The sequence below is a fragment of the Hetaerina americana genome, unplaced genomic scaffold (genome assembly GCF_022747635.1).
Source record: "Hetaerina americana unplaced genomic scaffold, ioHetAmer1.1.p SCAF_5, whole genome shotgun sequence".
Taxonomy (NCBI): Eukaryota; Metazoa; Arthropoda; class Insecta; order Odonata; family Calopterygidae; genus Hetaerina; species Hetaerina americana.
The window spans coordinates 89,858,603-89,881,822 of record NW_027287095.1 but is presented as its reverse complement, the minus strand read 5'-3'; the positions used below and the strand labels follow the sequence as shown (position 1 = coordinate 89,881,822).

The window sequence follows — 23,220 nt, the reverse complement described above, 5'->3', positions numbered from 1 at the left end:
AGCCCCCTCTCCTCCCACCCCAACAACATATCCCCCTCCTACTCGCACCCACCCATCCCCTTTACATGTGTACGAGGAACGACGACATTATCCCGAAACACATGCGCGGGCACACACGCCGGGAGTGCGAAATAGCGAGGCGGCGTACTTCTTCCCTTTTGGTGGACCGCACGCGAGACGGTGGGGTGTGTGGGTGGGGGGGGGGGCGGGCGCCAGAGGCTAATGAAGCCATCCATCCCTCCCGGTCGCCCCCTGCCCCCACGCAAGAATGCACACAACCACCTCCTCGGACCCACCACCCTCAACCACCCGAGGGGGAGGGGGGCATTTCTCTTAATCAAAACTTATTTCACTCCCAAATTATGGCATTCTTTTCTTAACATGCTGGTGCCTGGTGCACTGGCAAGCCACCGCACGTCGTGGTGCTTGGAATAAGATTGGATTGGATTCCAAGCCAAGTATGCAACGTCAAGGTTATACACGTCGCGTTGGTAACAGTTGGCTGTTAATATAAACATTAAATAGCGTAAAAAAGGAAAAAAATTGTCAGCAACTTACTTGCGGGTACAGTATTTAAGCATAATTATCTCTTCCTTTCATATGAGACGAACGGCTGGTGAAAGGGAAGAGCATGATAAGTGACTCAAAGACGTATGGCACAGTAAAATGGAAGAGCATTCCAAATGGGAAAACCACACTTTGTTTAAAGCGTAAGAACCACTGAATAATTTGCAGCGCAATATTAATGCTTTATTTCAAACGTCACTATAAACATAAACGCCGAAATCATATACTATCTAAACGATATTAAAAAAACATGCACACTAATATATCCTTATAAAATTAATTCAATGGGTGGTTACACCCATTGCGACAATTAAGAAATTTAGTATGTATGAATCGTCTAAACTATTTGTCCCTCGTAGCCCTGGCATTGCCGTTACGTAAATAGAGTTGAGATCCATGTTGAGGAACTCCGTCAACATTTAGCATTTTCATACTGCGTGAATTTAATCACCGACGTATATGAACTAGTGTAATTCATGCATACCATACTGCTAATAATTACTAGATACCATTCAGACTTTTAGTTCACTTCGGCATAACATCAGAATAGGTTAGCGAAAGGAAAGAGAGGAGGTTGAATACTGGTCATCGTCCACACCATGACGTCTCACGGTCACGAGCAATACAACCACCAAAAATAGTACATTATTTGAAATAAAAAAACTCATGTATAAAAGAAATAAAATTTATGTATGAAAATCAAAATACCTAAACCTGGAGTACGCGGTTATATCTATGGATAGGATCCAAAGAAATCCCCTGGATGTAGGAAAGTTTGAAGTGCCTATATTGGTAAGGACTAAAAGGTTTCTCGTACGTCTATTTCTCAGATTCTCATCTCGAAGTAGTCAAGCAGTCTGAAGCATCCAGTTTCTTATTTCCTCCACTTGGTTTTTATTTTTGGACCAAATATTTTTACTGGCCGACGATATCTTAATGTGTTTATTACAAAACTCTATTAACAGCTTCTTTTTAACGCATCCAAAACAAAAAGAAAAAAGTGTCTAAATAATCTCGTCTTTAGTCTTAAATACGTAGTTCTTTAGTTATCTCTTTCCTATCAGGATGGAATGGAGTTGGTCTATAATAAGGAGAATGAGTCTATGGAAACAATGGGAATTATATTGTTGACCGCTATTGTTACCAGGGTGACCACTACCCAGCTATTATTTCCAAAAAAAACATAGCAGATACACTAACACAATGGCAGACACCATTCTGAAAATTGACAAAACTTGTTCAGGGGACCTTAAAACATGTATTGTCCGAAGTGGATTTTTTCTTGAAAAAAATACAACCCCATCACCACGTAGCATGTGTAGGGAGTGAAAATATTTTCAATAAATTCTAATACGCTTAAATATGTGCCTAATTGATCCCATATTTTCACAATCTACTCCCCTCCTAGTGATTTCTACCGTACGCATGCCATAACCTCAGCCTCGGCGAGACAAGCCATCGAGCAACAATGTGGCTCGTCTCCTCTCTCTATCTCCGGACAGCAACCAATGGTGCGGCTGCCAATAGGATCCCTCCCCACCCACCAGGTGCTCATTCCGTGCTCCCACTCTTTCGCCCCACCACCCCCCTGCCCCCCGCCCCCGGCCCCCGCTCGCGGCGCTGCTGAGGAATGACTCGCAGGAGTGCGAAATACTTGGCCTCCCTCGCCCACCGCTCTCTCTCCCTCCCATCCCATCCCATCCCACCCCTCCACCCATTCCCCTCCCACTCCTCCCCCCCCATAGCTCCCCCCTCCCCTTTCCTCCTCCGCAGGCGGCGACGGTGGTCCGCCATTTTGGAGCGACCGCAAGTTTGTGCGTGGCGAAGGAGATGAGGACGTGAGAAGGAAGGGAGAAAGGAGGAAGGAGGTGGGAGGGAATGGGACGGAGGGAAGTGAGTCTGGGCGGGGGGTTGAGAGTGCAGTCGCCGCTGGTGGAACGGAGGATGGTGTACTTCTTTACCTCCTCTCCGCCAGAACATCCCCCTCCCTCTCTCAAATACGTATACCTGGGGGTGCAATATTCCATTTGGCCGACGTCGTCCGTTGACGAATTTACAGCATGGACTGGTTCCAATAAATATTGACATCTCGCGTGTTCGCTGCAAAGCGAAAATTTTAAGAAGGCTTCGGATATTTCTACTGCAGCAGTAAAGACTCTACGGATGAACTGCAGCGCTGCAGTGCGTCTTGTTTCCTTAGATCTTTTGGGAAAGTTTTATCGTTATATTTTGATGATCTCGGATACGTGAAAATATTAAGACAAGTTCCCATTAAAAAATTATCTCCAAAAGTTCCATTGGGAATGTCACAGAGACAGTTGAAACTTTTTTATCGCGATGTTTATTTTCTCTGTCTTTATTCGCTGATTGTGAATAACTCTCGGCTGCATGCAACGAGCAACTAATTGCTGGAGAAATCTTTTTTACAATTGCTTTTATCAAATACTTCATAAGATATAGTTGAATTCGTATCCAAAAAGAACTTGCGTGAACACAATGATCGCAGGGATAACGCCAAAAATAATGCGAAAAAATTATTCCTAAGATTCATTCACTAATCTGTTAAACATGTCTACAGTGGAGTTATATATCCTGGGTATTTCCAAAATGTGAATATGTACATTTGCATGCATAATGGGACTGCTATTATATATATATATATATATATATATATATATATATATATATATATATATATATATATATATATATATATACTATATATATATATACACTATATATATATATATATATATATATATATATATATATATATATATATATATGTGTGTGTGTGTGTGTGTGTGTGTGTGCAGTATAAATCCATTGAATCAAGTGTAGGTTATTTTTATTATTTAGATATACACATTAGAGATGGTTCATTTCGGTAGTTTTATTTTTATTGTTTCTTAATGTAAGGATCATAAAACCAAAATTCGTAAGCAGGCACCTTCAAGTATGCGGATATTTATTCATATCTTTGTCGTATATGAAGAAATTCCAATATTCAGAATTTTTGTCGGTAAGTCATACTAAGTGAAACGATAAAATGCGAGAGCGAAAACTAAAGCATTTCTACCTATCTTGAAAGTTTCTTGGATTACGCTGGTCAGAGTATTAAGAAGAATAATTGCGTCAGGCAGAGAAGTTTACAATATGTACACAAGAAGGAAGGAATTTCTGACAGGGAAATTGAATGTGAATTGTACGAAAAGTCTCGGAAAAACTTCATATGGTACGTGGTATTTAACGGCGCGGAAATATTACTCGTTGAAGCAAGGCGATAGGCGTAGATGGGAAGATTTTGAGATGTGGGTGTGGAGGATGTAAAAGGTGAAGTGGACGAAAAGGGAAACAAACGAAGAAAAACCAAGCAGGGTGGGTGAGGGAAAAGGGTTAGTGGTATACATCCAGAAGAGTCGGGAATGATGGATGAAGGGCAACATGATTGGCGTTGCAATGTTGAAGACTGTGATAGAGGGGAGAACGTCTGGCATACGAGGAAGAAAATGGAGAAGAGGAATAGAAACTGAAGGAGGATGAACGTAAAATGAAGGGAATTAGAGGTAATGCGGAGTTGAAGAGCAATAATGTGGTATCGGGTGTCAGATTGCTATGACTAGCTAGACAATTCTAAGAATCTAAGCGTGTGCAAACCTACCTTATAGAGCCTCGAATGCCAAATTATAATAGTAAAAGTCTCATTAGCCGTTGGTGATTTCACTCATGCCCATTGAACTTGGAATGGAGTTGATCTAAAATATCTTTTCCGTTGTAATTTTATCTTACACATTAAAAAAAAATAAAAATTAACCTTTTTCGGTCTTATCCATAACCCAAGTACCATAGTCAATATTTATGAGCATTTTATCCCATTATAAATTACATACCATTCTATATTTGTTGTAAGTAATAATATTGCATGCGAATAGGAAGTAAATAAAATGGTACATGTTTTTCATGGAACTTTATTACTCCCTCCTTAGTAACTGGCAAATATTCGAACTTTCCACCATTCTTCTGTTGCATTTTGGATATTTCAAGAAAATAAAAACTAAGTTGCAAATCATTATGTTCATTCTCTTTTTACAACCACTTGTGAGCTATATGTTGTTTATGCCGATAAAATAACCACAAGGAGAGAATTATTTTTTTAGGAACCATATATCTGAGCTAACGAGCGCCGTAATAATCAAGAGCGAATGGTTAAATTTCCGCTGCGGTCAGGAGAGTGGGGGTGGGTGGAAGGAGGAGGGGGGAGGGTGAGGGAGGGTGGGAAAGGGGGAAAGGGGGGAGGCAAGGGAAATGGAGGGAAAAGATGTCCATAGCACACACTCTCCTCCCTTGCATGCTTGTATATTTCCAGAACACGTCCACAAAAAAATAAGGGACCAAACTGCTGACAGTATATTCTCAACCCGCCCTCCCTCCCGACTCACTTTTTAATTTTTTGGAAGCACTCTAAAAATGGAAGAACACCATACGGCTACTTTTCCCTTGACCCTAATTAACCGCCTGAAATTACCGTCCACTTGGCCGTTAAGCCAATAAGACACTTAAGCACTCTCAAAGGGTGATATTCAAGTCAAGCCATGCTGCCCATGGGAAGCTTATATTAAGCACCTCGCATCAGGACGGGACTTAACAGAAATCCAATTAGAACGCCAGATATGTATTTCGAAAAGGTATTAAACAGTTAAAAAGGATAAAGGGGCCGGAAACGTTGCTACATAAGCCACGGAATTAAGTAAATTGCAACATCTAGAAGCGCAGGAAGTGTTTCCGACCGAATATTCTAACCCAAAATATAAAAAATTTTAGAGTTGCAATTTTTAAAATCTGATTCTCGGTGCAATTCGCACAAATTATACAAACGAATTGCAGTGAACTTCATTAAGGAGTGGAGTTGATTACGGTATTAAATTTCCATCTGCTAGCACTACATACATGTCGCCGTGAATATGACAGCGTCCAAAACAGGCCACTGTAATACATAGTCTGAACACCACGCAGTCTTGGGGATTAAGACAACACTGAAGCTGTTATGGCATCTCCGTTAATAACCGCCGAGGCGCAGGACTTTTGTGGCGGGGCGCCGTGAGCCAAACGCACACTAGATCAAGAATCTTCTTTTTCCGAGCGCTATTATCGTTATTATTCACGGGAGGTGCCGTCCGAGGGTGGGAGCAGCATTCTCTCTCATTTTCTTCCATTATCCACAAACAGCCCTCTTCTTCCCACCCCACACCCAGCCTCCCCTCCCCTGACCGCCCACCCTCAGCCCTCCCCTTCCTCCGGGCCCCAGCCCACATCCTCAGAGCCTCTTGCGGCGAAAATGCAAAGACAATGCCGAGCTCGTATTTCACGTCCCTGGGAAATTACTTGCCTCGCGAGGAGAGAATTATGTTTCCTGAAAAATAGAACAAGCAATAATATTTTCCTTAACCTCATATTCTTCTCGTAAAGTTTGTTATTTTCTTTTCCTTTTTCTTTCAAACGTTATCCCTCGCGAAATGAGTTTATGAGTTGGCACGAGTGTTCATTTTAATATCTCTTTTCTTTTCGGGACCATCTTTGTTTTTTTTCCTCTCTAGAAATTTGCCACATTTTATGCTAAAGGATGAGATAATCTGACTCCCTCCGATACATTCCGAATATAATACGAATTCCGTACTCGCCTCCTAGTTTTTGAATTTCATACAAAGGTTTGATTGTCTTTCTCCATTGAAATAGGCGATTTCCTTACGAGTTTGTGATTCGAATTGTTTTCAATGCAACATTTCCGATAAGGAGACAAAATATACATGTACTGCTTTTTTGTGAGGACCTCTAAACTCACTGCCATCGCGGTAAGAAATGTCACAACTTTGACATTGCATTAATATGAGGAAATATAATAGCACGAGATTCGTTGTACTATTCTTAAAAAACCAAATTTGTGAAAAATTGCTCAACACACTCCTTAATAATTGGTAATTGACACTTCAAAATAACCGAACACGAGTTAATTGAATTAAATGAAAAGTGGTATATTTTTTTAGGTCCGTTTCAAAATAGATTGCCTATGGACAAAAAGCATCTTCTGAGCAAAGGAGTTAAGCTAAAATAAAACGGAAAAATAATTCATTTGGTTGCTTAATTCAATATTTAACCAATATAATCAACGTTATGATAACTCATCGGATTCCCTAGTCTCGAATGGATGAAAATATTGATGAAACCCATTTGAAAGAATCTTTCCCCTTAAGGAAAAATTGTTTATATACATTTTCACCGTTCATAACGCTGTGCGAATATATTAGAAAAATTTGCGAAGGAGGGATAGAATGAAAAAAAATTGCGCAAAACTGCAGTAAAGCCTCAAGGGTCTTGTGAGCAGACTTAATTCGTGCGTTTTCGCTTCCCCATCCCTTCTCGTTCCTCCTTCTCTCCTCTTCCTCTTAATTCCTCCTCCTCCTCCCATTCTTTCCCCTCTTCTTCCCCCCCTTCCCATCACCTCTCCCTCTCTCCTTCCCTCATGCTCTCTCCCTTTCCATAATCCCATCCGCTTTTTGCCCAATGCGCACCCAACTATCCCCCGTCGGCAAAAGGATTGAGGGAGCTATCTCAAACGCCTCACCGAAATCCTCACTTGCGTTTTTTCCCCTTCTCCCACCGTACCCTCCCTCCCTCTCTCCCTCCCAGACACACTCCCACTCCCTAAAAACCCTAAGTCCCTTAAGGATAGAGGGAAAAGGGTTCGAGGGAGGGGCGATGGATAAAGTTCATGAAAAAAAGGGAACGTGTTTTAAGGGGAAACCTATCCCCTGATAATGAAATGCGTGCTCGACGAGCAGGAGAGTAATCTGGTTCTTCTCGCCCTCTCTCTCTCTCTCTTTCTCTCTCTCCATGGCCTTCCCTGATAATAGGGAACCTTCAGTGCGCCGCAAAAAAAAGGATTTTCCTATTTAAATAAGGTCGAATAAGTCTTTGGAAGGATTTGTACGGCATCTCTTTATAATTCCGCATTCGAAAAACAAACGTTCGAGTATTCTCCAGGGATCTTCGGAACAAATGTCCCGGTGTAAATGAATGCTTTAATTAGAATGGACAATTAATTCACAGCTCATTTTATGTGCATGTCCCACTTTTGCGGGCATCGCCTCTTCCTATGGCTTCAATTTCAAAATACCCACAAGGCAAGGATTCGCTATAAAGAGCGATACACCGGGATGGAAAAACAACTGTAAACCGACGCACAAAACCTCACAAATTCGTCGTCAGTTAATGATGAATATTGGCAAAATAAAGTATTATTAACAGAGGTGGCACCAAAGCACCCCTGCTGTCTAACGGATCTGAGAATCAAACTGAAAAACTGGACGAATGAGCCGCTTTGAGAAGACTAAGCATTCTCATAGGAATAGGGTGGATTCCGACGTCATCAGCAATTATCTTCAGATACATAGCTATAATAATAGACAAAATTATATAAGAAGATGTCATAAACATCATCTGAAGCCTAAATTCTTAACCTGCGTTCAAAAAAAGATCGTAAACTCAGCAAGTTCTGCAAAAAAAGGAACTCTTATAGATATATATATATATATATATATATATATATATATATATATATATATATATATATATATATAATATATATATATGTGTGTATATTTATATATTTGTACATAATTATGTGTATGTGAATGAACTCGCTATAAGACGGGTTTTCGTTGTTTGAATGTGTACATTTTTTATATATAAATATATATATTTATATTTATAAATATTCAAATATATTTATATGTATTTATTTATATTTTATAATAATTATTTATTCATATTACCATGCATAATAAAAATGTATATATACATCCACTCTACGAGTTTCTCCGCTGTTTTTTCCCGGGAATATGCGAGAGCGAGTTCCTCTCAGTCTGCCTCATAATCAAAGAGCGCTCCGCCACTCCCCGCCCACCTTTCCCCTCCCCCCCCCCCCGAAATCCTAACTATCTTGCGCTGCTGCCTTCCCTCCCGCATGCGGCCGCCGCCCCATCCCACTCCCTCTTTCCACCTCCACACCTTCATTGGGAACGGGGGAGGTGGGGTGGGTTGGTGGATGGGGGGGGGCTTAATATTTTTCAGACTTCTCCACATCCTAATACATACTTCCAGGAACGAGTCTCGCCTCCACTTTAATGCCATTAATCGTGAGGCTCCTCTTTATGAAATGAAATGTTGGTTAAATGGGGCGTATAATCCCCGAGTCTAAAAGGGGCCTCTCTCTCTCTCCCTCGCCCCACTCCTCCATTCCCCCCTCCCTCACACCTTCCACTTCCCGCCCTTCGGACAGCCGCGCGCCCCAATTCCCTCACGCCTCCAACCCCTTCATCCCCCTCGCCAGACGACGTGCTCCTCCTCGCTGAAGAAATGGCCTGGGAGAGCAATGAGGGAGAGAGAGAGAGAGATAAATGGAATTAGAATTTTCAACTATTTTCACTATTGAAGCAAGAAAACCAATTAATTGGACCCTATCGTTAGAGACGGTGAGGTTGCTTCATATTGAAATCCATCATTATTTTTGAACGGCACTGTTTCCACAGAAACCTTGGTCATAAAAACTCATTGTTTCCTTAAAATAATAACTCAAGTTTATCCTTTCAAGAAAATCATGATTTTATGCGTTGCCTCTATGATCACCTGACGACAGCGTAACCATATGAAACAATGAATGAAGTTTAATAATAAACGTTGCCCTCTCCCGCCATGAAATACGCACATGTAGGTATCTGGACTATGTCAAACATTCATGACCAATGTTAAAGAGTAAGCAACCATTAATATACGTTACCCATGTGCATTAAGTAACTATATGAGTGATTGATTTTTGGTAAAATCGTACAGCTTAGGAACCACATAAAAAGTTATCTTTTGAAAAATTGCTAAATTTTCCGTCGCATTGAAATATGTTTCCTACATTACTTTATGGCATCATATACGCGAAGAATTGTATGTCAAAGGGGTCGATGTCGGCGTGTACACCTTCCCTCGTTCCCCTCTCGCCGTCCTACCTGTCTTCTCCAGATGGGCTCCTCCTCTCCCTTCACTGTCTTTAAATTACTTGTACTTCTCTCCGCCACCCCCTGCCACACCCCATAGTATCATCTGCCGACCCCCAATCACTCCCACTCCCCCTTTCCTCTTCCCCACTCAGAGTTTCCTGCTCACCGCAGTCCTCAGCAATTCATTCCGGAGATAATTTCGAAAATAAGACGATCATGATCCTAGCGATGATTCTGAATTCCCTGCTCGGTATATACAAATAATAAGAAATGTAATTAATTTCGGCCATTGCTTGACCGTTATCCTATTAAGTATTCGTGTTCTTAAAGAAAGTAACTACTTAAACTAACTTTACCACTTTAAACTTCACATAATACTTTAAATTATTAAATTTTTTATCACTATTAAAAGATTTTTTTCAAATAATATTTTTCCTCAGCCGGTTGTGAGTATTTGAGAAAGAATATTCTTCTAATATTTCAAAGGATTCCCAAAGTTTTAAACGGAGTTGAAAAATAATCAATTGGATTAATTTTGACATCCGTGGTTTTTCTTCTCCAGCTGTATAATTCATAATTTGAAGAATGACTCACAAATGAGTTACCAATCAAAAGATCCATACAGATCAGAAGTAAAATCGAATGAACATATCAGTGTATACAGGTATGTGCCTCCTTCCTCACAGCTTTCTTCACGGAAGCACAGCCAATTGCATTCACGTGGATATCTTACACGGCATGAAGGATTTTTCATTGAATTGAGCGCTGCTGATGCCAACAAGCCAAGCGGAAGTTACTTTAATTTGTTATAATTCTTTCTCTATCAGGTAAATATTAAATCTATATGTTTCAGAGCCTTAAATCCCTCAATGTGTACCTCTCTGTTAATGTTGGTATAATAATCACTACTCATTTTTCAATAAACCTTAAGGAGGCGTGTTAACAGAATAAAAGCATGATTTAAGATCGTGGTCTGCCCAAAGCCAAGCCGGAGGGTCGCCTTTCACCCCCCTCTCCCATCCCTCCCCCCGCTCCCCTCCCCCCTCTTGCGAAACGAGGCAGCCAGCCGATGGCACCCAAGAAAGATATCCCGGCCCCCGCAACAGACCCCAACATCCCCCGGGGGGGCGTGAGAGAGAAGGGGAGGAGGGCCCGGCACCCTCCATTCTGCACACCGAGGCAGAGGGGTCCCTCCCTCTTTCCCCCATGCTCCACCCCCCCTTGCTAACCCAGATCGCGCCATCCCCCACCCCAAACCCCACTCCCTCCCTGCCTCCCAACCCCCCCCAAAACCGCCCCCACCGAAATTCTTCTCTCATCCCATTCTGCGAGACTAATGCCACTTCATTTATATGATAAGGGCGAGACTTAGAATAGCTTCAGACATTATCTTCCACGCGGAACCCCTCCACCCGCCCCCCTTCCTCGCCCTCCGAACACTCTCCCTCCGAACACTCTCCCTCCAAATCCCCCCTCTCTCTCTCTCTCTCAATGTCTCCCTCCCCACCATCACCCTTTAAAAATCTGCCGACTCCCTCCCCCAAACCCACGCTCCCGCCCCTTTTTCCCTCCCACCCCCCCTTCCCCGCATCTACCCGACGGCCCCTCTGCTGCCACGCCACAAATCCCCTCTCTCTCCCCTCCCCATCTCCGTCCCACACACACCCCCCTCCCTCTTTCGGAAACTCCAGATATTCCATCCCACTCGCACCCCATCCCTCTCCTCCCCCCCTCACCCAAGTTCTCTCCCCTGTGCCAAACTCTCTTCCCATCACCCTCCCTCCTCCCATGCTCCCTTCTCCTCGTCTCCTTCCTCTCTCTTCTCGTCTCCTCCCTTCATCCTTCTCACCCCAACCTCTCTATCGCTCTTTCCTTCCCTCTATATCGTTGCGTGAGTGTCATAAGTAGTGCATTCTTTCTAACGTGGCAACTGTGTTCCCTTTGGAAGTCTGACCTTATCGCCTTACTCACGCTCTTCATCGTTTTCGATCTAATTTACGCAATATAAAACGGTACGTGTCTAATTCCATTTATTACTTTTCCGTCGCAATGATAGCTCTCGGCTTTAAAGTTTGAGGTTCCTCTACACATAAAGGTTTCTCCTGAATGTCGAATATTATGCAGTGAAGATTATTACCTTAGATTGTTCTTCCTTGGGCATCGACAACAAATCATCTGAAGCACAAATAGTATTAGAAAAAGTGGTAACAATTGATAACATGTTCTTCATCTCTTCCTCGTCGATTTTACTCTCTGCTGGTACGAACCTTCGCCCGCCATTCCGTTAAACCTATTTTCATAGTATAGCCGTTTGCGTCCGTTTAAGTTTCCAATCAGCTGAACTCTACGCACCACGGCCCCGGGCAAACACACGCAAAATGGACGGAGCACCCGCTCCTCACGCCCCCGTGATTGAAACGTGCCACCCCTCTCGTCCAACCCGAGTTTGAGCACTGAGCACGGGCCGCCAATTTAATCAAACACTTGATCCGCGCCCCGCCGGCACGCAAATGGCGCCCCCACACCCTCCCCGAAATAATTTCCCTCTCCGCCTCCTCCGCCATCGCCTTTTCATCATCTCCCGGAATCCCGGTGGGAAAGGGGGCGGGGGCGCGGAGGGGAGGAAGCAGGAGAGGGACCCTCCTCCTTCCTCCCCTCCCCCGCCTCCTTCCCTGCCCTCCGTACTCTTCTTCGGCACACGCGCCTCCCCCCCCCCCCCGCGGCACGCCTCCTCTCCCACGACCGCCCCAACACCCCCCTCCGCCCCCACCACTTCGGTTTCCGCCGTGAAAATGATTGATGAGCATTACATGCCGGCTAAATACCGTGTAATTTGCAAATACAACGCATAATTACGCTTGATTGCGATCCGAAAACAGGAGGGGGGAGGGGATGAGCCAGGCGCTTACGCGGGGAGAGGGTGGGAAAGGAGTTGTGGAGGGGGGTGCGGGGGGGTGTGGGGGGGGAGAGATAAAAGGGATGTGCGGCGTGATTTAAGAGGGGGTGAGGGTCCGCTCTCTCCTATCTATGACTAAGATTGCACTCGACTCCCCGGGATTATTAGGGTGCATGCACCACCACGCGGTTGAACCCTTGAGGTTGGGGAGGGATGGAACGTTTGTTCCGGTTAATTCCCGACGGCTGAGGAGCAGAAGGTTGAATTCGATATTTATCATCAGTGTGGGAATTAGAATTTGATTTTATGGGGATGAGTATGGCAGATTATGAAAAGAATGCGAATGCAAGAAAAGAAGGAAGCCTTATGGGGGTGTGTATTTTCAATTGGAGGATTTACGATCGATGTCGCCCTCTGAGAGTCCAGTGCTCGTCTCGCCTCCTGTCTGACTCCCCTCCGACCTCGGGCATCCTCGCGGATCATTGCGTACGAAAGCAGTTGATAATCCCAAGACACAGATTTAGTTTCGGGATCCTTTAACAAAATCATGAATTGCTCTAGGCAACAATTATTGAAGTGAAAATTTCAAACTGTTCTTGGGAAATAAACGATCAGTACTGTATTAATTTTATAAAATTGAAGATGTTTTTATGTGAATCGAAAGAGACTCGGACCTTGCGAGGTCAAATTGTACTCGTAGCTCGGTTAGAAAGTCGTTGACGCGATTTTAAGAGCAGAACGAGAAGTTTAGGAACTTGTACAAATGGGTCACTCGTGTGAAGACGGCGTCAGGGCGCAGCTGGGTGAATGATAAGGAATCGAAAATTACTCTTTCAAAAGGAATTCAGATGAAAGTTAACGGGTGTCAAATAAATATTGGGGGAATTTGAGCGAGAGGTATAATAAGTTATGTGAGGTCCTCGTGGAATCTTTCACACGATCAGCTTTCATCCGAATGGAAAAGGCAATCGAAAGGGATCAATCAAGAAATTACGTCAGGAGAGGAAATTAACACTGCTTCAGAGCACAGCAGTGCAAGTGGCAGCATGTGACTGTAAATTATGAAATTTCATCGCTGACATTCTGTAACGCAACCCTCTTTTTTCATCAGAGAGGAAGAAATTTGAGAGGGAGGCAAACAGTATCGTATATACCTGTATTACTGAGGAAGGCATACAGTATCGTATTCATTACTAAGGTAAAAATATGTCGGCAATTATGTTAAGCCTAAAATTAAACGTTGTGTGAACGGAAAGTCATTTGTACTACTCGTTGTTCTTTTACTAATATCGAAGGCATATCTTCTATTTTATATAAGTACACACACACGCGCACACACACAACACACACAACACACACATTTATATATATATATATATATATATATATAGAATATATATAGAATATATATATAATGTATATATATTATATATATATATATATATATATATATATATATATATATATATATATATATATATATATATATATATATATATATATATATATACATATATCCACGTATAATTATATAATTTCACACGCAATTATGCTTAATACTGGATGAACTCTATCATCAACTACCAAACGGACCTTAGGGTTGATAACTGTGTTTATGGTTTTTTCATTAAATAAACCAGTGCAGTGCGTGGAAATTTGATAATCGAAGGCTATGTTTTGGTGACCATTACTCGTGAAACGTTTGTGCCATAGGGAGGTGGTCCCTGAGGGGAGAGAGTTCGGCAAGGTTATAATATTAATGAATAAAATAATCGACATAAATGAACTCAGTCAACATAATTTTTAATCGCTAGCCATCGGTATTTTGAGAATGCGGAGAGTTTCGTACGATCGATGTTGACTCTTGGGTGTCCGTCCCGATGGGGACGTGGAAAAAGGAAGGAAGGGAGAAAGGAATGGAAGGACAGGAGGCGAGGAAGGGATGAAGGAAGGGAGGATGAACGAAGGGAGGCGAGGGAGGGAGGGTTGAGAGGGAGAAGGTCGATGGGTGGAGGAAAGCGAGAGAGAGGGACGCGTGATCGGGAAGGTAATGGCGGGAGGGGGTGTGGAGGCCGGGGGGGTTGGGAGGTGGGGGGGGGTGGTAAAGAACGAGAGGCTAATGTGATTTTGAGCGTTGAATAATGAGAGGGAAGAGCGCGAAACAGCGCTAGGCGAGCTTGGGGGAGGGGGAGGGAGTTGGGGGGTCTGGCGGGGGAGGAGAGGTTAGAGAGGGAGGGCTCGGGAGAGTTTAATGATATTAATGCACTCCGTCCCGGGAGACGATTAATCAGACGTGATAACAAATAAAGGAGGATCTTCCCGCTCGGGGATTATTTAATGCTTTCGGCCATTGTTGGCCGGAGGAAATATCTGCGCGCGTAATGAGGAGAAATATGAGAGAGGAGGTGGACGTGCAAGCGGGAAACAATTATCTTAAGAGGCCCCTTCATAGAAAGGGGCAAAGGCCTCCTCTCTCTCTCTCTCTCTGCTTTCTTACCGCCGTTCGAATTCACTCGGTTCGTGAAATACTAGCACATCTCTTTCGCCGTCATTTTCCTTTAGTTAGCATTCAAGAGATGACCGTAATGCTCACCGCAACCTTCCCTTGAAATTTAGGAACGTAGTGAAATTCATTTCTCGGAAGCGCATTTAAATAATTTATGGGACTATATTAATTAATTGGTTCACTGAACCAATTTTTCGATATCTATTGTCGAGATGTTAATCGAAATTTAGGAGATTAGGCTTTGTTTCGTATTCTGAGGATGTGGAAACAATAATAAGAATGCCGATTTGTGAAAGAACGTATTGAGTGTCTAATAGTTAGCAAACATCTTATAGCACCTTCCATTGCTAAAAGGTTCATAACTGTGCAAGCGGCTATGATTATGCAGGCACAGAATACCCCTCAAGACTCGCAATATCTTGCTAGGGCGCGTGTCGGGGGATGTTACAAAATACCAGTAATACTGGGTACCTGCAGCATTATTAGTTTATACATTCACTTGTGCAATATCCCTTTTCCTTATATCAGTTTCTATATAAATGTGTATATATATAATTATATATATATATATATATATATATATATATATATATATATATATATATATATACCCTACCCTGATGTGTGAATTTCACACGCCGTATAGGGCTTAGTACTGGGTGATCTCTACCATCACCTACTAAACCGACATTCGGGTTGATTACTGTGTTTATGGTTTATATATATATATATATATATATATATATATATATATATATATATTATAAATATTGGTTCCTTCCTTCTCTTCCTTCAGAAAGGTGGCTTGTACCACCGAAAATTCGAAAACTAGTGAGTTTCTTTTCTTTGTTGTGTGTTTCCCTGTTTTTGTTTTTGTTCGCTAGCTGTATCGGGCGAGGGAAGATGGAGGTACTTTGGCATCTTATTGTGTCGTAAGAAACGTCAGGCGTCATGTAGCTTTTTAAAAGTCACAATTCTTGCTTGCTCTCTTCGTGAATCAAGGGCCTCCCAAACTAATTCCTTCGACTTAGCCGTGACGTTTGCTCTCTTCTCGGGGCAATATTTGACAAACCCATCAGATTTTTCTCTGAACTTTATCAAATTCTTCGATTAACGTTTTCTCCCATGGATCCCATAGGCTTGCCGCGTATCCTAAATGTGGCCTAACTAAAGCAGAGTGAAAACCTAATTTTTAACTTCTTCATCACATCTTCCTATCCCGTCTAATGAATTTTTTACTCCTTCAAGGTTAACCCCCATATTCTTATAATGTGTTTTTCCCATTAATTTACTGACATTGAATGTCTAATACTCGCAGAATGATGCTAGAGAGAAAATTGGGCAAAATGAAATATATAATCTATGCCCAGTAAAAATATCTTACCACAATGGAGATTATTTCGTCCTTAATTGCACACTCTTTTGAAGGAGTCTCTGATATTTGCGACCGTCGTTCAACAAAATGTCCGATAGATGCTCACCCTCGCATCCTGGTCCAAATTACCAACTTCAAGAATAAACAGGCAATTAAGAGACTCCACTTAGCGATTTCTTATCTAACAGACTCTTAAACAGTACATAAGACGAAACAATTCCATATGACAAGGGATCCCCTGCTCGCATTTTTCTCCCATAGAAATACTCTGGGAAAATTTGATACATCGATGTTGCAGATTTGATGTATTCTTTCATCTATCGGATAGTTAAGATCTCAGCAACTCCCCAACATTTTAAATTACGTTCGCTACTTAAGTTTTTAATATTTAATTAATAAAAGATAATTATAATTTTTAAACTTGCATGAAGTCTCCAGGAGCATTAGACTACATTACGGCAACTGTATACCTACTGCTTAGGGGCACTTAAAAGTAATAGCTCAGAGAATGAAGAGGATGGGAATCGGGATGGCTGAGGGGGAGAACGTCGTGTGGATTGGAGGGCCGGAAAGAGCGGGATGTGTGGGGGGGGGGAGGGGCAGAAGGGGGCGGGGGCTGGGAAGGAGGAGCAGAAGGGGGCTATGCGGTGCCAGTCGTTTTGGAGAGGAGGCGTAAGTGGGCTTTTGCAGCAGTTAAGGGAGAGTTTCAAAACGAGGACCTTAAAGCCATCAACCCGTCCGACGCCCCCTCACCGCCCCTCCCTCTCTCCTGTTGAGATCTCTCCCCCCCGCCTCCGCCACCCTTCTGTCCCCCGCACTCAATCCTTTGACTCCGCCCCATCTCCCCAAACCTAAAAGGGTAATTAAGGCTCGCTTTAGCTGCCTTCCATTCTACCTCTCCATCCTGGCTTAATCTATTCCCCTCCCCCGCCAGCCCCGGCCGGAATCTCTCTTCCACAACCCCTAGCCGGTCACCCCTGTGGTGCGGGGCGCGCCAGCGTGAGGGCCCGAGCACCCTCGACGCTTCCTCCTCCGCGAGGTCTCCTCTTTGTCCCCGCTACGAAAAAAACGAAACATAAGGGAACGGGTGAATTCCAGTTGAGGGCCATTTTGTCTTCCCGCCTTTGAGAAGAGTATGCTGACTCCGAACTTGCCGTGGTTTCCGAGGCCGCTCTGGTTTTCCGAAGCGTATCTGCAACCCGAAAGACAAGCAGTTCCTAGACCGATGCCGAGGTCGAACATGGATTCTGAGGTTGAGACTCAGTGGAGGGAGGCGGGAGAGTGTTTGTCCTCGGGACGAGCATCGTTGTGGGCGGTTGAACCCTCTTCTCAAACGGACAGTCAACCGATGCGACGACGGGGAGCCCGAGGGAGGGTACATGAAAAATGAACCTTCTGCTCCGTCAGACGCCGAGGAATCCTTCAAATAGATTCACTCTATTTCAGTTTTCCACGAAATTTTTGGAAAGGCCTTCTTAGGAATATCATATCACACCTTGGGCCATACATAAAAAATATAGAATCGCTTATCAAGCCTCAACTAAAGGGAATAGTTAAAATGAAATAATACTTCATTTTTTATATGAGAATATCGCGAATTCTTATTCAAATGACCTTTTTTACCTACATCTACATACCCTGCAAGCCCCCGCAAGGGCGTGTGGCGGTGGGTGTTAGGTCACCAACCGTAAAAAGTGACAATAATACATGCAAAACAGCAACATGGAAAATTATACCCTCAGCAGCGCACACACTCATGCAAAAATCCATTCATCCAACACTCATGCAAACACACATACCATAAACCAACACACAACTGCACCCCAATATGCAGCACGAAAGCCATCCAACAATGCGCAAGCCAGGACACAACAGGCAAGAAGGCGAAACATATAAGTAAATAAATAAATATATGTATATACACACACACACATACATATATATATATTATATATATATATATATATATATATATATATATATATATATATATATATATTTGCTATACGGGGGAAAATCAAAGCTTTAATCAAATCAGTCGATGACAGTTACAATTAAGCCCACGTTTAAAAAACGTCCCCAGTTTTAATTCATTTCCTCTCATTCATGAAGAAGATTAATCTTTCATCACGGTATATGAAAAGCCGCGGAACTGACGGGAATTCCTTAATCTATAGAATTACTCTATTTAAAAAGTGGAATTCACAAAGATTAATTTAAAGATATCGTCACATCAGACCTCGGGAGCTGGAATGAACTGAATTCGCATATATACGAGTGTAATAGTCTAAGAAAAGCATTCAACAAAATTACAATTTATTTTAAATTTATAAGGATACTTATTTTCCAATCAATACCCACAAAAATAAGTGGCAATATCTGGACTCAAACAGTGTAGCGAAAGTAGTTGACGGTAGCAACTTCTTTACTTTGGAAACGCAAAGTTTTTTTGATTATTATTAAGTGTTTCACCGATGGATTTCCACGAAGTATCGGCCTCAACTTTCTCTCAAATTATTTGCATTAGTTATCGCATAGCGCGAATATATTCATGGAATTATTTAATAATGTTAATAGAAGAGTAAAAATGTGCCAAGTTCTAAATCACGTTTCAGTACATGATAATAAAGAATTTAGACAAAGAAAAACCTAAGAATGGGTATCTCGTGCCAAACTTTATTTAGATATAACCGTCCCAGTCTATTCATATATCTAAGAATGTCAGTGTAGATTTAATCTTTAACTGGCGCAGTCACTTCAATGTAATGCAGAAAATAGGTTATCGCTCTTTTTTCCATTGATATTTTCAGGTATTCTGATGTAAAAATAAATATTATTTTGATCTTTCAATTTTCATTCGAGAGTCCATTTAATATTTAATTTTTAAATGTGCACTTCGCAGATTTGCAACGCCGAAAACGTTCACGACATTTAGTCCCAGTTGGCAACTGCTATGGTTTTATGTTTGGGTTCGTGTCTCATTCAATGCGAATGCAGAAAACGTGCGTGGAAGCTGCCCCCGTTCCCTTCAATTCATAGAGGGCCCCCCCCCCCCGTCGTGCGTTCTCTTGCTGCCGCCTTCCCCAACCCCTATTGCCTCCCTCCCTCCCTCTCCGCACTACCCGCCTCTCCTCGCCTCCTTCCCTCCCCATGCCGCCCCCCTTTATGCAGCGGAGACTGGGCACTCCCGCCCCCATCCCCTTTGCCCACCCTCTTCGCCCTAGATAAAGTACCTTCCGCACCACCTTACCCTTCCGTCATTATAAAAGGGGAGGAGGAAAAGGGCGCCCTTGTGTCCTTGCGTGGAAATTAAGGGGAAGTGTCATCTGCTATATTTTTCTTCGGAGCGCCAGAGGGCATTCAGAAAAGTTGGCGATGCGTAAAAATTCCATATCCCCTTCCCTCCCTCCTTCTCTCCCCTTCTCGGACATTGTGATTTATAAGCCCTAAGTGTATTTTAATATCGCAGCGGGGCTCTTCTCGGCGGTGAAAGAAGCTTAATGGGAAAATGAAATGTCGGATAGCACAAATGCGAGCGTAATTAAATGGGAATGATGCGCCGATTTCCTTTATATCCACCCAGTCCATATCAGTTATCGCGAGTGAGAGAGAGATGCGGGGAATGAGAGGCACGCATAATGTGACCGCGATTCGTTCAGCCTTCTCGCAACGGCCGAATTATGTACTTACTATCTGCTTACCCCTTAAAAAATATATGTATATATATTACTCGGGCACTTCGCCCCTCGATGAATCTATAATGAATTGCGAGCATCATAAGTTAATATTATTCGGGTCTCATTTCCGAATGGAAACGGATTGCTCTTTAATATTTCATGTGAGTCACAACGGAGGCAGTTGGTGTTTCCTGCCCGCAAATCCGAATTCGGAGGGGTTTAAGGCTTGATAGTGCTAAAAACTAAAAGGTTGACAGTTGACAGAAAACCATACAATAAAATTTTTATTGTAATTCTTCAAGTTCAAGAAAAACAAAGATGACAAATTTAAGATTAACCTCAAGCTTTTAGGTAGAAATTATCAGACCAATAAATTTATAGATGTGAGCTGAAAATGTTTCCGTTCATTAAAAAGGAAAAGAGACCAAATCACGGGAAGTGTGAGACCAAGCACAAGCAGGAAAACTCAGCGTAAGGAATGCTTCTGAGCGTTGCAATTAATTTGCGTTGAACCCGATCTTAGTTATCAATGATCCGGCCGTTGATTTCGTGTGACATTTAAAACACGAGAGCGCGCCAAGGCCCCTGAATACATTGTTCTCTTCTCTTCTTTCAACCTCATAGTTCATGTACGCAATGAGATAACATTCATCCATTAACCCAGGCGACCCAAGTTCTAATTCCACGCACGGAAGATTATGTCGGTGATATATTTATTTAAGAGGCATAATTGCTATTATTGTCCTCATAGGTGTCATTACTTCTATTCATTGTTATTTATACGAAAGAGTATAATTACTAATCAAATATAGTTAGGCGCACTTGAGTAAAAAAACACTTTAGAGGGAAATTCATATTACGTTAGCTGCGGCTTGTTTCAGCCAGATCCGTACACATTCTCATCGTGACTGAAAGTTATATAAAAAACTGATTTTCTTTTAGACTTTTTGATAAAATTTCCTTTCCACTCGCCTATTGGGGTCAGATCCTCTGTAACGGAACCTTCATAGTCTTCGCAGCAAGAGTAATTACCATACCCTTACCTACTTCACTTTACTCCGAGCTACTTAATTGTATCCTATCAAAATTGTCAAAATTACGGAAAATCTTGTTACTCTCATTTCCTTCACATCAAAAGTTTATTTTTATGCTTTGACCGAGATTTTTTTATCGTCTCCAGTCTTTTTAGTGATTCAAAAATATATGTAAACAACGCAAGGGGAACCAAGATTTGTCTCAATTTGGGTTTCTCTATTAATAGCAAGTGCGTAATTCGGAAATACTTTAATAAGTAATAACGTGATAAATCGGAACTTCGAATCGTCGGTGAACATTAAGATTGGTATGCGCGTTAAAACAATTACATTTGACATGCTGTATATCACTTTTGTTCATGTTGAGTCCATGCCGTCAAATACCTATTACTTCCAGGCAACTTATCAGATTAACATCTCCAAATCCAATTGATGCCCTTGAATTCAAATTCATGTGAAGGTGCAATTCGGAGAAATTAGTAATGGTTTTTCATAAAAATATAAATAATAAACTAGGGAGATATTTATTCCCAAATTTTAGAGCTTACTGAATAAAATACTAAAGGTCTCTTCGTAGATCTACGCACATGGTTTGTATAATAGGTATCGGGAAAAGTTTCGGAAAAATGAATTCGTTTCAGATATTCCTGCAATATCCAATCATTTTTTTAAGGTAAATTCCTTAAGTGTCGTCACATTTCTGCCAGCTGATTGTTCACGACTCGATGGCTCCCATGGAATCCGGAAGGTCCTAAAGGGCACACGTGAAAGCTTCTTCGACGGCCCCTAGGGTCCCATTATGGTGGTGCCCTTTGAGGGAGGAGTTCACTTTTGGGAATAGGAAATGCCCTGCTGAAATCAAGTCGGGACCTTAAGGAATTTGAGGAATCATCGAGATGCCGAGGCAGAAGGTCTTCGCAAGCAGGCACTCGACTCTGTTCTTGGTCGTCCGTCCAAAGGCCTTCGGGAGGACGAGTTAGGCGCAGATGTTTCGCATCGCCAAATTTTCGATGTCACTGTCACTGTCTTTTCAATGCCAATAATACGATATCTGCGATCATGAGCACACTTAACCTACGGTCTGAATTTAGCATTTCACGCACACGTCAGAAAATATTTTTACCGAAACTTTTCATACAAAACTTGTACGTCCTTAATCCGGGTCCTAATCGGTTTCAAGAATAAGTTCAAGTTGTCGTGTCAACGTCGGAGAAAAGACGTGTAGTCCTAGAAATGAAAATTTCTAACATTTTGCGAAACATGAAGATATTAATTTAAATAAACAACGGTAGATGGAAGAGGTATTCTAACTCTCTCTTTCTCGTCTTACTCTCCCCGCATCTCAGGTGTGGTTCCAGAACCGCCGCACCAAGTGGCGCAAGAAGCACGCGGCGGAGATGGCGACGGCCAAGAGGAAGCAGGAGGAGGCCGAGGCGGAGGAGGACGTGACTGAGGCGGTGGGACCGCCTAGGACCCCCAGCGTACCCGGGGGGGGACTGTACCCCGACCGACGCGGGGGCTCCGTCACCGCTAACCCCCTGCACCACCACCCCTCGCTACACCTCGACCACCCGCATCACGGCGGCCACCACCACCACCACCCGCACCACCCGTCCACCAACGGCGGCGGCCTCTTCGACGCCGGCGACGACGTCATGGTGGACGACGAGGACGCGGACGAGGACGACGATGAGGAGGACACGGACGGCGGGGGTCGCTGCGGGGAGGAGTCCCCGTCGGCGGGGGGCGGGAGGGAGGCGGGCTCCGACCACCGCCGCAGCCGCAAGCGGAGGCGGGAGGAGGCGGAGGAGCAGGAGAGGCACATCCTGCAGAGGAGGCAGTAGTGCGAGGAGGCGGCCGGCCGGCGGGCAGAGAGCCCTCCCTCGCCGGGGAAGGCAGGGCCCTCGCGTTCGACGCCCGCTCGACAGAATGGCATCCCCTCGGGGTCCGCTTCCACCCCCCCCGTGTTCCATCGGTGCGGTGACACCCCCTCCCCCACTCCCTTGACACCCTCTCGCACCATCCGGATTCCTCACTTCCCGTGACTGGAGGTTTCTTCATGAGCGATGCTTTCATTAAAAATGAAGTGCATCCGTGAGAGTTCAGCGGCGCGAAGGCGAG

At 43.2% G+C, this 23,220-nt stretch overlaps 1 protein-coding gene across 1 annotated transcript in view; it reads left to right on the top strand.

The window, feature by feature from the left end:
- The window catches only part of LOC139694162 (homeobox protein Nkx-6.1-like), a 158,861-nt gene extending 135,918 nt beyond the window's left edge, over positions 1 to 22,943 (top strand). Inside the window, exon 4 of the mRNA XM_071592591.1 lies at positions 22,446 to 22,943. Coding sequence (XP_071448692.1) covers positions 22,446 to 22,943 — 498 coding nt within the window. The remainder of the gene's footprint in view (positions 1 to 22,445) is intronic.
- Positions 22,944 to 23,220: the final 277 nt, after the last annotated feature.